The sequence below is a fragment of the Physella acuta genome, unplaced genomic scaffold, assembly GCF_028476545.2.
Source record: "Physella acuta isolate Inbredline_101_S28 unplaced genomic scaffold, ASM2847654v3 ptg000873l, whole genome shotgun sequence".
NCBI lineage: Eukaryota > Metazoa > Mollusca > Gastropoda > Physidae > Physella > Physella acuta.
This window is the reverse complement of record NW_026732390.1, coordinates 242,178-260,957: the sequence shown is the minus strand read 5'-3', so window position 1 is coordinate 260,957 and position 18,780 is coordinate 242,178. Positions and strand designations below refer to the sequence as shown.

Genomic DNA, 18,780 nt, shown 5'->3' with positions numbered 1-18,780 from the left:
TTGGTTATTGGAATAGCGTTATGATTGTTCGTATTAGTCCCAGGTTTAGGTTTAGGTTTAGGTTTAGGTTTAGGTTTAGGTTTAGGTTTAGGTTTAAGTTTAGGTTTAGGTTTAGGTTTAGGTTTAGGTTTAGGTTTAGGTTTAGGTTTAGGTTTAGGTTTAGGTTTAGGTTTAGGTTTAGGTTTAGGTTTAGGTTTAGGTTTAGGTTTAGGTTTAGGTTTAGGTTTAGGTTTAGGTTTAGGTTTAGGTTTAGGTTTAGGTTTAGGTTTAGGTTTAGAATTAGGTTTAGGTTTAGGTTTAGGTTTAGAATTAGGTTTAGGTTTAGGTTTAGGTTTAGGTTTAGGTTTAGGTTTAGGTTTAGGTTTAGGTTTAGGTTTAGGTTTAGGTTTAGGTTTAGGTTTAGGTTTAGGTTTAGGTTTAGGTTTAGGTTTAGGTTTAGGTTTAGGTTTAGGTTTAGGTTTAGGTTTGGGTTTGGGTTTGGGTTTGGGTTTGGGTTTGGGTTTGGGTTTGGGTTTGGGTTTAGGTTTAGGTTTAGGTTTAGGTTTAGGTTTAGGTTTAGGTTTAGGTTTAGGTTTAGGTTTAGGTTTAGGTTTAGGTTTAGGTTTAGGTTTAGGTTTAGGTTTAGGTTTAGGTTTAGGTTTAGGTTTAGGTTTAGGTTTAGGTTTAGGTTTAGGTTTAGGTTTAGGTTTAGGTTTAGGTTTAGGTTTAGGTTTAGGTTTAGGTTTAGGTTTAGGTTTAGGTTTAGGTTTAGGTTTAGGTTTAGGTTTAGGTTTAGGTTTAGCTTGAGAGGTTGAGGTTGAGGTTGAGGTTGAGGCTGAGGTTGAGGTTGTGATTGATGTTGAAGTTTATGTTGATGTTGATGTTGATGTTGATGTTGATGTTGATGTTGATGTTGATGTTGATGTTGATGTTGATGTTGATGTTGATGTTGATGTTGATGTTGATGTTGATGTTGATGTTGATGTTGATGTTGATGTTGATGTTGATGTTGATGTTGATGTTGATGTTGATGTTGATGTTGATGTTGATGTTGATGTTGATGTTGATGTTGATGTTGATGTTGATGTTGATGTTGATGTTGATGTTGATGTTGATGTTGATGTTGATGTTGATGTTGATGTTTATGTTGATGTTGATGTTGATGTTGATGTTGATGTTGATTTTGGTGTTGATGTTGATGTTGATGTTGAGGTTGGATAGTCTTGTCTCAGTTTAAGGTTTGAATATTTATATGACAGCCTGAATCGGACGGAATTGGCCAATACTTGTTTTAGCCAAAGCCCGAAGTGCGACCAGCCCCTCCCCCCCTTCCCCCAAATACACGCACATATATATATATATATATATATATATATATATATATATATATATAATATATATATATATATATATATATATATATATATATATATATATATATATATATATATATATATATATATGTATATATAATTATATGGGGACTCGAAAAACAATGTGGCGCGGGGGGGGGGGGCGTGAAGGAGGGGGGCACCTTTCAATATGTTTTGCCTAGGGCGCTAAATAACTTGGCGCCGGCACTGTTTGTATGCCGAGGTCATTTAAACAGATGGACTGTAATTCCTCTACCCCATATGTCTTGGGAACGATAATGACGATGATGAAAAAAAGGTTTATGCAATATCTTACAAAGGCTAATTAAAAAATATATACTTTAATGATATATATCCTAAAGCCGTTCAGAGAACTGTATTGTCTGAATGTATTACTAATGTAATTTCCAGGTCAAATTTAATTACAGTATTAGACTAATTAACCATCTAATGACGCAAGTGTCAGGCTTGCCTTCTGTATTTAACCTACCAGAAACGCAGCACTAAGCTATTCCTTCCTGCAGCTCAAGGACCCATATCGGATCCTTTTGGGAGATACGGAACTGGTGTGTACGTATTTTTGTTAGCCAGATAAACGTTGCATTTATTTTGTAAAAATATTACTAAATTAGTAAGTTAGATCAAATGGTATTGGATATCCTACTATTTATGTTTTGCTTTAAAAACTTGTTTACAGATGCAAGTTTTAAATCTTAATGTCTTAATATTGCTTTGTAATAATGGAAAACAAATTCATTTTAGAAAACTTTAGCACTAAAATGAAATGCCATTCGTGGTATATGCAATTGAATAAGCATCATATTTTACTGAAATGCATGCTCGGAATCTTTTATTAAATGATACTGAGGCATTAAATTACAACCATAAGCTCCTAAACATCTAGATATAGATTTGTTGTTTTTATTATGACTTACTGTTGACTTTACTAGTTTTTTTTTTACTCTACCCCTTTGAGCAGTCTCAGATTGTGTTAACCACTCTCCCAAAACATTCCTGCTGTCTTCAGTTCTTCGAGAAAACCCCGCCTCTTGGTTTGTCTTTCAACCTTTCTTTCCCCTTTCCTAGAGCTTCCGCTTAAGGTGTTAGGTTTGTCAGCGACTTTTGCTATGTGTGGGCCACCGATTTCTCCTTCTGACCTTTGTTGCTCTGGGCTCCTGATTTTTTTTTCACTTGTTGTGTTAAGTGCTTTGTCCTACTCTCTTTCTTTGATTATATAAGAGAACAAAATTTGAATAAGTAAAGTTCCCTTTTCGCACCTAACGGTCCGTGGGTCAAGTGAAGTAGAGTTCACCTGTTTCTGTAAAAAAATGTGTTCAGCAAATGATATTTAAAGAGGTTGTTTCAACTTTTGTATTTGTAATTGAAAAAAAAAAAAAATAACTCATATTCTTTTATAATTTTTCTCTTTTTCTTCTTCATCGTTATAAATTCGATTGGGGATTCCCTCCAACATAATTAAGTATTACGTGTCAGCTTATTATGCACCATATTGGCCATTGACTACAATCTCAACCTGCAATCTCAACCTGCATTTCTTTTTGGATTTGCTGGTATTGCCTTTGACCAACCAAGAACAAACTACAAGGAGTTGTCTCTCCTAGATGGATTGCTGTCCCCAGCTAACGAGCCTCACCTGCCCTGTGGCTTGAACTCGGGACTTTTCGGTTACCATGAGCATAACCGACTCGATCTTTTAAAGTTATTTTATGAATTTTAAAGTAACGATTCTTTTTAACATATTGTCTTTTACAAAAATGTCAAATTAAACTTTCAGGCCAGAAGATGTTCAAGACTTTAGCTCTTGTTCTTTTCTTCTCTTACATTGCCTGCTACACGGCCGTAAGTATGTTCATGTGAACAGTGTTTTGTGTGGTACTTTCATGTGAACATTATTTATATAGTACATTCATGTGAACATTATTTTATATAGTACATTCATGTGAACATTATTTATATAGTACATTCATGTGAACATTATTTATATAGTACATTCATGTGAACATTATTTTATATAGTACATTCATGTGAACTGTCTATTATATAGTAGGCCTACATTCACGATAACAGTCTATTATATAGTAGGCCTACATTCATAATAATAGTCTATAATATCGTACGACTATATTCATAATAATAGTCTATTATATAGTAGGCCTACATTCATGATAATAGTCTATTATATAGTAGGCCTACATTCATGTGAATAGTCTTTAAATAATACATTCACACGTAACAGCTAAGTTAATTATGGCACATCATAATATATTGAATAGATATAAACAGATTGTTTTATTTCGAGTGAACATAAAAACAATTATCAGTTCGTTATATAAGTATAGACAGGTCTTGCAATTGTTAATTTTTGGTTTTTGTTTCTAATGATAGCAAGAGGTAGTGTCAGATGTCAATGAAACTAGGTCAGACTCAAATGTCAATGCAACTGGCACTGACCAGAAAACCGTGAGTAATTTATTTTATCGTATCCATGGCGACTTAATCATTATTTATTCAGTAGGCAACTGCCGTGACTTCTAATGCTCAATCACCTAATGATGCAATATTATTAAATGCCAGTAAACTACTAGAAACTTGTATAGCTAGTAAAATAATGATATAGGTGTAATGGGGCTAAGGCAAGTGTCTAAAATATGCTGTTTGGGTAAACGTCCATTCGTTTGTCAAATTCGGGCGTAAGTCCACTTGAGAATACGGCCATCGGGCAAACAGCATTTGGGTACGTGTCTTTTGTGCAAAATTCCAGCTCCGTTGTTTAAAGATAATGCTTGACTACACGTTATTTTTGTTTCATTACTTTTGGTTAATATGTAAAATGTTTTTTAATATTTTTCGTCGACAATTGACTTTAGAGACAACAATATTTTTTTTTATTGGGGCGCACACATCTAGTCTGTTTTCCTCCCCGATTTTTAATTTATTAAAAACAAATCAATAAAATGTTCTATAATTTAAATTAAATTTGGTTTGTCGCGGGATGTATTTGTAAAAGAAATATTTTACACAGTAAGTAATCAGTATTATCACATCGGTAAATGCGGTTGCAATTTTTAAGCTCAATTCCCAGTTAAAATGTGTGTACAATTGTTTAAAATGTGTTCAATGCAAAGAAAATGCTAAAATACACAAACAATGTTTTTACAGGATAAAATCACTACTACACAAGCAATTAATGCACTAGTAAGTTTGTCGCTTGATTTTCTAATTGATGTGTGTGTACCATATGTTACATTAATAAATATTCCATTATTGTGAATGCCATATATTATGTTAATACATTATTTTGAATACAAATAAAATACTAAAACACATAAAAATAATGTCAACAGGAGGGAACCACTAAAGACACAGGAGTTAATGCTGTAAGTGCACCATATGTTAACAAATGTCGAATATTCATTACAAATAAAATGCTAAAATACAAAATAAATTTCATAACCTATAACAGCATTATTGAATCGCACAATTTAAAATTTTAGTTACTTAATAGTATATATTACTTTATATATATATATATATATATATATATATATATATATATATATATATATATATATATATATATATTGTCAATGTTATTTATAAAAAAATACAACTTAATTAAGATACAGTTTAGTTATTGATACATTTCAATGTTTAAAGTCTAATCAAGATTAAATCAAATCAAGGTCTAATCAAGATTAACTCTAATCAAAGTCTAATCAGGATTAACTCTAATCAAAGTCTAATACAGATTAACTCTAATCAAAGTCTAATCAAGATTGTTTCATATTTTCTCAGACGGACCCTAGCGTGCAAGCCCCGGGAAATGGAGTGAGTATTTTTAAAATTCACATTTGTCTTTTTTCTTCTTTCTTGCTTGTATTATTGTACGGGATTTCATCCAACACATTAAGTGTCAAAATGTAATGCGAAATATGGCCTTCCTTAACCTTTGTCCACTAAAGAATAAACTACAAAGCGGCCATTGTTTTATTTTGGAGTTTGATCACTTAGATCTATCGCTGTCTCCAGCTATCGAGCCTCATCTGCCCTGGGGTTTAAACTAGAAACTTTTAGGTTTAGCAGCCATGATCTTAACCGACCCGGCCACGCCAACCCCCAGTTGTGGTTGGTTAAAACTTCACGTACCAACTTAGCCACATTGTGTGTTAGTTATCCGACTGTTGTTGATGGTTTTTTTAAACTTCATGTAACAATTGAAAATAAGAAAATAAAACAAAATTGATTTCTTTATTAAAAGCTTCTGTCGCCCATGAGTTCTCTTATATATTTTAGCGACCAAAGCTTTTACAAAAGATAACACTTTTCTTATTTTCATTACATTTAGATGCTAATTGTACATTTTTAAAATTTGTTTTATTACTCAGTTTAATTAACATCTTTAAATAAATTCGATATCGCTACAAAACTTAATATTTTCTCAATAATAGAAGCTCAAAACTGTTGTTGATTCAAATTGTAATAATCAATTAGTTTTTTTTTTAAATGTAATTATTTCCGGTTGTGTAACTGAAATGGGCAGCAGGTGCTCAACTGGACATTTAGAGCTGAGTACACTAATGGGTAGAGAGCTGGACTGCTAACCCGTAAGTCTCGAGTTCGAATCCGGGTTCAAGTCAGTCAGTAGACCGTTCCTGAGTCCACCCAACTCTGATGGGTACCTAACTCACGTTAGGGAGAGTAAAGGCGGCTGGGCATAGTACTGACCATACTATCTCTTCGTATGCCGAGGTCACAGAAACAAGTGAACTCTACTTCACTTGCCCCATAGACCGTCAAGTTTGAAAGGGAAACTTTACTTACTTTTACACAAATGGGGAAAGAACCATTTTGGCCAACAAATGTTGCTAGAAGCTTCACACTTCAACACATTAAATGACATTTCATTATCGCTCTGATGTAATACCACCCAACAGTTATTCTTATTTTTTGCATCCAAACTATTTTTTTTTAAAACAAATTATGAATTGACATATTTCTTACATGTAGAAAACTAAAACCATTATTCGTACTGTATCTTACCAGAAAAAAAGGGAAAAGTGTTTTTAATGTAAGAAACTGTACATCTACAAGAGACTTCAATATGTCAAATAATGTAGTTAAATGTATGTGTTTATTTGTTTTTCAGACCCTTGCTGAAGAGGTAGGCTTAGTGTGTTGAAAAGTTGTCCTCCCTACCGTCTGAGTAGAAACCATTATACCAGAGCTGTGTTTGACTTGGATACAGTGTATAAGGAAAAGTTTATACTTTTCAAATGTGTATTTACTTTCGTAAATGAGGTGACTACACACAAACGCACATACACGCACACACGCAAACACAGAGACACAAACACGAATATATTAATATACGTATACATTTTTATATATATAAATAAGCCTACATATAGCCTATATATTACATATATAAATACTCATACACAAACACACACACACACACATATATATATATATATATATATATATATATATATATATATATAAATATATATATATATATATATATATATATATATATATATATATATATATATATATATATATATATATATATATATATATATATATTTATATATGTATATAAAATCGTTTTTCATTAGACAAAATCCAAGGCTGAAAAGAAAGAAGTAAGTTTTTTTTTTACTTTTTTTTGACAAATAGTTATAATATCAACAAAATTAAACTTAGCAGATTTACATTTGGAATATAGAAACAAATGTCTAATGGTCAAGATTTTAATTTTTTTTTATTTCTAAGACATATTTCTGTGTTTCTTTCGTAGGACAAAAAAAGTGGTTGCTTAAAAAAAGTAAGTTTTTCCATAGCAGTAAATTTATTAGCAGGTGAAAAAATGTATTACAGCAATGTCGATTTTGTTAAATATTTGTGTAAAAAAAGTTATTATTTGTTTATTATGTTTCTGAAGCTTTAATCTTCCTTACCTGAAAATGTTATTTTTGTTGTTTTACAGGGCAAAAGGAAAGGAAAAAAGAAGGTTGGTCGAATTGTCATTCACTTAATGTCGATTTTGTTAAATATTTGTGTTAAAAAAGTGTTATTATTTGTTTATTATGTTTCCGATGCTTTAATCTTCCTTACCTGAAAATGTTATTTTTTGTTGTTTTACAGGGCAAAGGGAAAGGAAAAAAGAAGGTTGGTCGAATTTGCATTCACCCAGTTTTAAGCTATGGATAGAGTGTAGAGTGATGCTTATTTTTTGTGGGTTTTTTGTTGTTGTTTATTTGACTTGCGTAATCTACAAATGTGACAGTGTTTTATTTTCGTGTTTTCAGCAGAATTCATCCGAAGAAGATCACGAAAATAAGGTCTGTATAATTGTTTTAGTTTAACCAAATGTTTTAATAGATTATGTAATAGATTTTGATTTCATTATACGATTACCCCTTTGAAATTTGAAGTGCCTGAAGTAAAATGTCAACTATTGATCAATTTAATTAAACCAAAAAAATCTTTTTTCAAAAATTCTTTGAGTGTTTTCGTGAGACATTAATAAAACAATAATTTGAAAGCATGCCATTTAGTAGTTTTATATTTTCTACAGAAGAAAGACAGGAGAGGTAAAAAAGTAAGTAAATCAGATGGTACTAGCATTTCAGTAGCAATAACTGTTTTAATTTGTTGTTTTTTTTTATAAGTTTACCGTCAGTAAAAGACGTTTTATTATTATATAAACAGAACGTCTGCATTGATAAATTATAAACTGTCAACATTTATATTCACTTTTATGTTAGAGGAAGAATAAAATTTAGAAGTGGTAATTGGATAAAATATTTACTATTGAATGGAATTATGTTTCCTTAGAAATAGCTAACCCGGCGTGTTAGTTGAATTGATTTTTTTTTCATATCTACCGTTTTACGTGTAAGAATAGTAGTATATGGGCTGTGATTATTGTGTAACAATGGTCGTGGTAATCGAATTAGCAAGAGCAATAAAACTTTAAGACTACTTATGTTTGTTAAGCAAAATTAAATGACGAAATCCTGACATTATTTTCAAAATCTTTTTTTTTCAGGGGAAAAGAGGAAAGAAAAACAAAGTAAGTCAATTTATTATAATATCTTTAATTAATTTCATCCAATTAACAGACCCTAAGTTAATGATAATTTCAAGCGTTTTGATTGAATTCGGCATACTCAATAATTACATAATAATACAAATGTAGCGGTTACATATTTTTTGTTAAAAAGCATTTCATTTTTATCCGATGAATTGTTCATCACATTTTTTTTGGGTATGGAAAAATTAAAATAATTTAGCCATCGACATCTGGACATATGTTGATTTTTTAAAATTTAATTTTTAATCTTATACACTCTTCTTCATACACCATCTAGTTAAAGTTTACAGTAGATTTCTTAACAAATGTAATAATTATTACAATACACATTGGTTAATTTCTTAGTTTAATGCAAAAAGTTAGTTCTTTATTAAATATTACGAAACGAAAACTTGAAGATATTAAAATGTCGGCGTGGTTGAGTCGGTAAAGCTCATGGTTGCTAAACCGAAAAGTCTCGAGTTCGAACACATAACCAGTTGACACGTATCCTTAATTGTGGTGGAGGCGTGGTCGAGTCGGCAAAAGTTCATGGTTGATAAATTCGAAAAAAGTCTCGAGTTCAAGTTCTCTGGCAGAAAAGGCTCGATCCCTTCCAATACTAAAAATTAAGAACGAAGAAGAAGAAGAAGTAAATGTCCTTACTTATAAATGTGATTATTTAAAATGTCCTTTACTTATGAATGTGATTATTTAAAATTTTCTTAATTTGAGAATGTGATTATTTAAAATTTTCTTTACTTAAAAATGTGATTATTTATTTTTGTAACAGAAAGACAGTAATAGAAAGGACATGGTGAGTACATATATTAATCACAGAGCGTCTTCACGTCATGACGTCATTCGATTTTATGTTGTATTGGGCTTTTTATGTGTGCTTAACTCAGATAGTCACTTGATTTGCTTTTATTCAGCATTTTGCCTAAGAAAGAAAATAAAAACAAAGTACTCAGATGTTTAATTCTAAAACGACTTGTATTTCCTTAAAATAATGATCTAGAATGTTGACTAGAATTACGTTTCTTTAATGTTTAACTTGTAAACTTTAGATGCAGTCTATGCCTCGATTTTGTATTTGTTGAAATACTAAATGTTACGTAACGTTTACTGTTTGCGTATTGTTTCAACAGTTAAAAGCATATGCTATTTAAAATGGTTCGTTCAATAAACGATTTGAATGTTTTAAGCTATCAGTAGATTGTAGAGTGATCTTTATATTTTGAGGTTGTATTTTTTTTTTGGCGTGCGTAGTCTACAAATTTGACAGTTTTATTTTCGTGTTTTAGCAGAATTCATCCGAAGAAGATTGCGAAGATAAGGTCTGTATAATTCCTTTATTTCAACAGAATTTGATAATAGATTATGTAGTAGATTTTAATTTCATTATACGAGTGCCCCTTTGCAGGGTCGTAGCGATGGGGTAGGGGGGGGGGGGTGCGGACCGCACCGGGTGACACTATTTAGGCGGGTGACACCAAGGCAAAAAATAGCAAATTATATAGAGAAAAATGATAATTCCACTTAAATAAGTGGTTAATTAGAGTGTTAATAGTCTTTTAAGAGCAAATTTGACAAATCCCGACAAGGTGGAGGTGGGGGGGGGGGGGGGGGGGGGTGACACCATGACGTAATCCCATTATATATATATAATATACAATTGTTTTTCACTAGACAAAACCCAAGGATGATAATAAAGAAGTAAGTACTTTTTATTAACTATTTTTGACAAATAATTATAATATCTATAAAAAAAAACTTAGCTGATGTACATTTTGAATAGAAACAAATGTCAATCGGTCAAGTTTTTTTTTTTTTTTTTAATTTCTAAGACATATTTCTGTTTTTTTTTTTTTTGTTTTTTTTTTTTGTAGGATGGAAAAGGTAGTGACTTAAAAAAAGTAAGTTTTTCTATAGCAAAAATTTATTAGCAGGTGAAAAAATTATTACAAAAACGCCGGTTTTGTTAAATATTTGTGCAAAATGTGTTATTATTTGTTAATTATGTTTCCGAAGCTTTAATCTTCTTTACCTGCAAATATTATTTCTTGTTTTACAGGGCAAAGGGAAAGGAAAAAAGAAGGTTGGTCGAATTTGCATTCACCCTGTTTTAAGCTATCGGTAGATTGTAGAGTGATCTTTATATTTTGAAGTTGTTTTTTTTTTATTTGACGTGCGTAGTCTACAAATTTGACAGTTTTATTTTCGTGTTTTAGCAGAATTCATCCGAAGAAGATTGCGAAGATAAGGTCTGTATAATTCCTTTATTTTGACAGAATTTGATAATAGATTATGTAGTAGATTTTAATTTCATTATACGAGTGCCCCTTTGCAGGGTCGTAGCGATGGGGTAGGGGGGGGGGTGCGGACCGCACCAGGTGACCCTATTTAGGCGGGTGACACCAAGGCAAAAAATAGCAAATTATATAGAGAAAAATGATAACTCCACTTCAATAAGTGGTTAATTAGAGTGTTAATAGTCTTTTAAGAGCAAATTTGACAAATCCCGACAAGGTGGAGGGTGGGGGGGGGGGGGGGGGTGACAACATAACGTAATCCTGCTAATGATAGAGAAAACATGCTACATCAAGCTGTATTTATAACCGACTACAGATAGAAATCGTTAGTATTATCTTAGCGCAGTTTAAAGCAATCTCAGTCGGGTGAGGGGCTCAGTGGGGGGAAGTTACATTAACTCATCGTTGCAAAATATGCCTGAGGTAAACGGTTTGGTTGAGAATCGTGATAACTTATATGTTGATCCAGGTATCGGGAAGATGGGAGGTAAAAAAAATTTTTAAAAATTAAAAAATATGTGAATACATACACATGCGTATATACAAACTTTAACTTATATAGATTCAAATTTGGCTGGCAATAGAACACGGGGGCCGGTACCGTAGCCGCAAAGTCAAAACTAACCTCGACTGACCGGCGCCTTATATGAGCTATATTACAAAAAAAAAACTTTTGCCGAACTACCCCCCCCCCCCCCTTGATATTTTGTGAGGTCTTAGACTGACTCTGGAAGGTAAAAAAAAAAAACCCATTATTTCCTTCGGATAAACCCTTTAGGGTTGTTAGATTTGTCTAGATACCGTATTTTCATATATAAACAATTGTTAGTGAAAAAGTAAACAAAGACTAAGTCATTTGGTCGGTGTAAAGGGGAAGTAACTTTTTAAGTTATAATTTCTAAATAATGTTTTTACTATTTTAAAGAAAAAACATACATCACAAGGTAAAGCATTCATTTAAATCAATATTCCGTTATATTTCAAGTTGTGTATTGTACTAATTTTGTAAAAGTTAATTTCAAAATTGGTATAAGTATATTATTTGATTTATACTTTTAATGAAGACTTTGCAGTTCTAATAACCTAGCGAGTAATAAGTTTGCGAATGCTCCACCAATGGTTGCATGACTTAAATTTACTCAGACTGTTTGTTCTTAAGCCCTAAGCACTCCCATAACAGCCAATCACCAATTAATTATTAATCATTCAATTTCTTGAAAGTTTTTTGAAAACCGAAGCGAAGCTAGGCAGTATGCCTAGTATATGTATATATGTATATATGTATATATGTATATATGTATATATGTATATTTACATATAAATATATATTAAAAAAAATATATATATATATATATATACATACATACATATATATATATATATATATATATATATATATATATATATATATATATATATATATATATATATATATATATATATACATGTGTGTGTGTATAATTTTTTAAGCGGGGGGGGGGGGGGGGTGGACACCAAAAGTGCAGCACCGGGTGACACCCGACCTCGCTACGCCACTGCCCCTTTGAAATTTTTAAGCCCCCCCCCCCTACCTGAAGTAAAATGTCAAATATTGATCTATTTAAACAAAAAATATCGTGTTTTTTTCTTCATTGAGTGTTTTCGTCGGACATTATTAAACACTACTTTGAAAGCATGTCATTTAGTGCTTTTATATTTTCTACAGAAGAAAGGGGGGAGAGGTAGAAAAACAAGTAAATCAGATGGTACTAGCATTTCAGTGGCAATAACTGTTTTAATTTGTCTCTTTTTAGCAGTTTACCGTCAATAAAGGACGTTTTATTATTATATAAACAGAACATTTGCCTTGATCAATTTTAAACTGTTTTTGTTGACATTTAAAACACTTTTATACTAGAGAAAGAAGAAAAATGTGAGAGGGATAATGGGATAAAATGTTGAAAATTAACGTGGCGTGTTAGTTAAATTGATTTTTTAACGTCTGCCATTTTACACGTAAGAGATTACGTTTATGGGTTGTGATTATTGTGTAACAATGGTCGTGGTAATCAAATTATCAAGGGCAATACAACTAAGATTACTTATGTTTGTTAAGCAAAATTAAATGACGAAGTCTGTACATTATTTTCAAAACATTTTTCAGGGTAAAAAAGGAAAGAAGAACAAAGTAAGTCTATTTTTTATAATATCTTTATTTAATTTCAAGCGTATTGATCGAATTCTGCATACTCAATAATTACTTAACGAAACAAATGTAGTGATTACATATTTTTTGTGTTGAAAAACATTTCCTTTCTATTCGATTAATTGTTCATCACATTTTTTTGGTTATGGAAAAATTAAAATAAGACACTGACTTCTGAACGTTAGTTGATTCTTTTTGACATTTATTTTTTTATCTTACACACTATTCTTCATACACCATCTAGTTAAAGTTTACAGTAGATTTCTTAACAAATGTAATAATTATTACAATACATATTGGTTAATTTCTTAGTTTAAAGCAAAAAATTAGTTCTTTATTAAATATTACGAAACGAAAACTTGAAGATATTAAAATGTCTTTACTTATAAATGTGATTATTTAAAATTGTCTTTATTTATGAATGTGATAATTTAAAATTTTCTTTACTTATAAATATGATTATTTAAGATTTTCTTTACTTATAAATGTGATTATTTATAATTTTCTTTATTTATGAATGTGATTATTTATTTGTTTTTTAAATTTGTGAATGTGATTATTTAAAATTTTCTTTACTTATAAATGTGATTGTTTATTTGTATAACAGAAAGACAAGAAAAAAAAGGACAAGGTTAGTACAAATTTTAATCACAGAGTGTCATGACGTCATTCGATTCTTAGGTTATATAGTTTTTTATTAAATATTACGAAACGAAAACTTGAAGATATTAAAATGTCTTTACTTATAAATGTGATTATTTAAAATTTTCTTTATTTATGAATGTGATAATTTAAAATTTTCTTTACTTATAAATGTGATTATTTATAATTTTCTTTATTTATTTAATGTGATTATTTAAAATTTTCTTTACTGATAACTGTGATTATTTAAAATTTTCTTTACTTATAACTGTGATTATTTAAAATTTTCTCTACTTATAAATGTGATTATTTATTTTTATAACAGAAAGAAAAGAAAATAAAGGACAAGGTTAGTACAAATGTTAATCACAGAGTGTCATGACGTCATTCGATTCTTAGGTTATATTGGGCTTTTTATGCGTGCATAACTCAGATAGTGACTTAATTTGGTTTTATTCAGCATGTAGCCTAAGAAAGGAAATAAAAACAAAGAACTCAGATGTTCAATTCTAAAACGACTTGTATTTCCTTAAAATGATTATCTAAAATGTTGGCTTGAAATATTTTTTTTTTAATGTTTAACTTGTAAACTTTAAATGCAATCTTTGCCTCGATTTGGTATTTGTTGAAATACTAAATGTTACGTAACGTTTACTGTTTGCGTATTGTTTCAACAGTTAAAAGCTTTTGATGTTTAAAATGATTCATTCAATAAACGATTTACATGATAGACGAATCGTTAACTATTACTACATAATTTTTACTACTTATTTTTCGTTCTTAATTGTAATGTTGGAAGGGATGTCCTCTAATACATTCAGTATTACGTGTCAACATGTTATGCTCCATAAAGGCCCCTGAATCCGACTTCAATCGACTTATTTTTCTGGGTTTGCTTCCATTGCATTTGTTCACTCAAGAACATTTTGATGGTTAGCAGTTGTTTGATTTTGTAGCTGTCTCTCACGGTTCCAAGAAAAAGTTGCGCAATCGGAAAAGTGCGCAAACAGAAAAATGCAAAATAATTATACTAAAAAAAATATTTAATTTTTGTCCTATCTCGAGGAAATGTGTTTCATTATGGTACAATAATAATATCTATAAATGTTCAATGCAAAAAAAAATGCCTTTGCGCACATGTTTGTACGCAGTTTTCCCATCTCTTCAGTCACAATCTCTTTCAGAAGGATTGCTGCCCCAGCTATCGAGCCTCATCTGCCCGGTTGTTCGAACTCGGGAATTTTCAGTTCAGCAACCATAAGCTTTACCGACTCGACAACGCTGACCTCAATTTTACCAGCTTGAAAAATTAGTCTGTGGACTTAGGTTATTTTGTAGAAATACTTGGGGTGATCAAAGCTCACAGGATAACACTGATCAGAGTTTCTACAAGGCATCTCTTCGGATTTTAGCCCTCCCCGCCCCCCTTCTGAAAATTTCAAGTGCCCCCCCCCCCCCCGGGAGAAAATAGTCTGGAACAAACACTGACAATGATACTATGTATATTAATACAGAAGAATCAAACATCGAATTTTTTGTCCACTTTATTTTGTTTCATATATACTTTGTTTTTGTTTCAGGGTAAAAAAGAAAAGAATGGAAAAGTAAGGTTTTTTTTTCTAAAAGTATTTTAAATTATTTTTTTCTACATACGTATGTTGAACTAATTATGGTTTGAAAAGTATAGATTAAATTTTAAAAACTTCATAGTTTCTAACGTTATATTTACCTTGGGTGATCTAACAATGTTACTACTTAGCAAATATACATCATTAACTGACCTTCTGAATTAACATGAGTTATGAATAAAATAGTCAAATAAAACAATCGTTGAAAACAATGTAAACTTTTAAAATTTTCACGAAAGTGAGTTATTTATTTTTCCTAAGTTCAGTGGTGTTGAGGATTAACTTGATACATTAGTCACGTGATAAGTGCAGATTTGATGGTCTGCTGTAGTTCACTCACTTTTATCATACAATGAGAAAATTGACTGCTTAGAAATAAATGTTTTTTTTTTTACTTTCAGAACAAGAAAGAAAGAGGAAACAAAAGGGTAATTAGATTTACAAAAAAAAATTTCTTGAAAAAGTGTCAACTGGTCTGGCTTAAGTGAATGTATTCCTTATGTGAATTCAATGGCTAACATTTTATCTATAACACTTTTAAAAGTTACCTTCAATATTTTATTTTTAATCTTGTCATCTTTTAGTTAAAAGATTTAACTTCAATTTTGCGTACAGTAAGCTTAAAATTAGATACCCATTTACCATTACATCTTTACTCTGTAAGCTGAAAACGTTAATAAATAACAATAAGGTTTAAAATTAAGAACACAATTACCATTACATCTTTCCTCTGTAGGCTCAAATAATTTTAAAAAAAATAGCATGCTTTGAATGTAAGGTGTTGTGCTCCGTTATGATCCTTTGGGCAGAGGAAGTAGAGTTCATAAAATTGTATCAAGTTAAACTGTGCTCAATGTCATTTGCCTGTCATTTCTCCACCCTCCCGAGCCATTTACCGATCCTAACTTGCTAAAACCAGGGACATGAACCGAACCTAAAATATTTTGGTTAGTAATCGAGTGCTTTACCTTACGACCACGCCCGCCCCGTGAAGTACTGTCGGACATCCAACCGAGGACCAGCTTAGGAGTCTGGGGCAACGCTTTAAGAAAATAATTTAAAAAGACATTCAAAATATTTTTTTTGAGTTCCAAACACGCAAATGACGGGATTGATATGAAATCATGTACTAGACTATAACCCATTCGTAGTATTCTGCACAGTAGCGTAGCCAGGATCGTCTCATGGGGGGGGGGGGGTCCCAAATTTGTACCCGAGGACAAACTTTCCATTTGCACCCCCCCCCCCCCCCTTCAAACTTTTGATTTGCACCCCCCCTCCCCTCAAACTTTCGATTTGCGCCCCCGCCTTCAAACTTTTGATTTACACCCCTCCCAAACTTTTGATTTGCACCCCTCCCCCATCAAACTTTCGATTTGCACCCCCCTCCCTCATACTTTATGTATTTACCGAGGGGTCTATGGGGGGTTATGACCCCGAAACCCCCCCTGCTTACGCCACTGATTCGGCATTACTTGAAACTCAAAAGGGACTAGCGTAGTCCACTGACCGCGATCCACTGCTCCATACCTGTTCCATTTCACTGAAATCGCTTACTCTTGTTCCTTTATTTTTGTTTTTAATTTTAATTTTAATTTTAATTTTAAATTTATTTTAAATTTATTTTTAATTAATTTTTTTTTTTTTTGTAGAAAGACAACTAGAAAAATAACAAGACATCCGAAACAGAAAAGCAACAACAATAAAGTAAGTTTTTATATTTAAAAATCACGCATCACTGAACTATGGATTGTCATTTTGCTTTTGACAAAATATTATCCGTGATGTTTACTTTTGAAAAAAACCTACATATAAAATGTTTGTACAATAATAATTGGACTAAATACAATATTGATATTTTAGCGCAAGTTATAAAATTAAAATTGAAATTGTAGTTCTTTCCCGCATGTTGAATTCTTATTCTTTGTTTTACTTTCAGGAAATCGCTTAAAGCAGTCATGGAATGCTAGAGAAAACTAATTTTGAAACACATTAATTATTCATTCGATTAAAGATAATAAAATGTTAGTAAAATCATTACTCTTTTTGTTTTGATTTAATTTGTATCATTATGTTTACATTTTATAAAATAACATTTACATTTATATTTCTCTTGTACTAATGTCAATGGAAGTTTCGAGAAAAATCTCTCATGTGTGAAGGAAATTCTACACAATTAATCATCCACACAAATGCAAAACCACAAAAGCCCACAATTACACATCTTAATAATTACACAACCACACAATTACACACCACACTATTACAGAACTACACAAATACACAGCCATACAATTACACAATCTCACAACCACACAGCCACACAATTACACACCCACACAATCACACAACCACACAACTATACAGCCACACAATTACACAGCTACAAAATAATACAATTACATAACCACATAATTACACCCCACAACCAAACAGTTACACAATTACACAACGACACAATTACACAAAGACACACTTACACAATTACCCAGCTACACAATTGCACAATTACACAACCATGCAATTACACAATTACATAAGCAAACAATTACACCCCCACAACGACACAATTACACAGCCATAAAAATACACAGCCACGCATTTACACATCCAAACAACCACAGAATCGCACATCCACACAATTACACAACCACACAAATACACAGCCACACACTATTACTTACCCACACAACCACACAATCACACAATCACACAATCACACAATTACACAACTACACAATACACAGCCACACAATTAAACAACCACACAATTACATTATTACTCACCCACACAACCACACAATCACACAACTACACAAACACAGCCACACAACCACACAACCACACAATCACACAATTACACAATTACACAACCACACAATCACACAACCACACAATTACACAACCACTCAACTATACAGCCACACAATTACACAGCTACATAATTATACAATTACATAACCACATAATTACACCCCACAACCAGACAATTACACAATTACAAAACGACACAATTACACAATTACACAAAGACACAATTACACAATCACCGAGCCACACAATTCCACAATTACACAACCATGCAATTACACAATTACATAAGTAAACAATTACACCACCACAACGACACAATTACAAACCACACAATTACACCCCCACAACCACACAACTCTCTGACATATAATACAAACAAATCGGAATCAACGGGCTTTACGACGCATAACATGTTGACACATGTTATAGCAGATGAAGTAGAGTTCACGTAGCAGTGACCTCGGCAGGTGATGTGGTCGTGTTGTAGAACTCACGTCTGTTAATCTGTAAGTCACCAGTTCGGTTCCCGGACAGTAGTGCGTGAGATGCCAGGAGTCAACTCAGTTTTAATGGGTACCTGACTAACATAACGACATATAAAGCTGAACGAGACAGAATAATAACAAGGCAAATATAGGATAGACATTCATTTCACTAAACTGCTGGTGGAAAGCAATGAACTCGATTGTTGCCTAGCAGTGGCGTAGGTAGGGTGGGGGGGGGGGGGGTTAGGGGGATCATACCC

General features: G+C 31.8%; 1 protein-coding gene across 1 annotated transcript; it reads left to right on the top strand.

The window, feature by feature from the left end:
• The first annotated feature begins 1,868 nt into the window (after positions 1-1,868).
• Positions 1,869-17,258, top strand: LOC131952424 (putative uncharacterized protein DDB_G0292636). Its single transcript, XM_059315058.1, has 26 exons — positions 1,869-1,918; positions 3,148-3,212; positions 3,759-3,833; positions 4,533-4,568; positions 4,718-4,750; positions 5,169-5,201; positions 6,520-6,534; positions 6,992-7,018; positions 7,174-7,200; positions 7,363-7,386; positions 7,521-7,544; positions 7,685-7,717; positions 7,954-7,977; positions 8,428-8,451; positions 9,245-9,268; positions 9,759-9,791; positions 10,144-10,170; positions 10,344-10,370; positions 10,529-10,552; positions 10,686-10,718; positions 12,910-12,933; positions 13,559-13,582; positions 15,174-15,197; positions 15,623-15,649; positions 16,874-16,928; positions 17,161-17,258. Exons 2-25 carry the CDS (start codon positions 3,156-3,158, stop codon positions 16,883-16,885), a joined length of 711 nt encoding a protein of 236 aa, XP_059171041.1. The 5' UTR covers positions 1,869-1,918; positions 3,148-3,155; the 3' UTR covers positions 16,886-16,928; positions 17,161-17,258.
• Positions 17,259-18,780: the final 1,522 nt, after the last annotated feature.

Excerpts from the sequence above, each read along its gene's own strand:
- LOC131952424 (XM_059315058.1), top strand. The coding sequence starts at position 3,156 with ATGTTCAAGACTTTAGCTCTTGTTCTTTTCTTCTCTTACATTGCCTGC. Across the intron at positions 3,834-4,532 it reads CTGGCACTGACCAGAAAACC|GATAAAATCACTACTACACA; the intron begins GTGAGTAATTTA and ends ATGTTTTTACAG. Across the intron at positions 9,269-9,758 it reads ACAGTAATAGAAAGGACATG|CAGAATTCATCCGAAGAAGA; the intron begins GTGAGTACATAT and ends TTCGTGTTTTAG.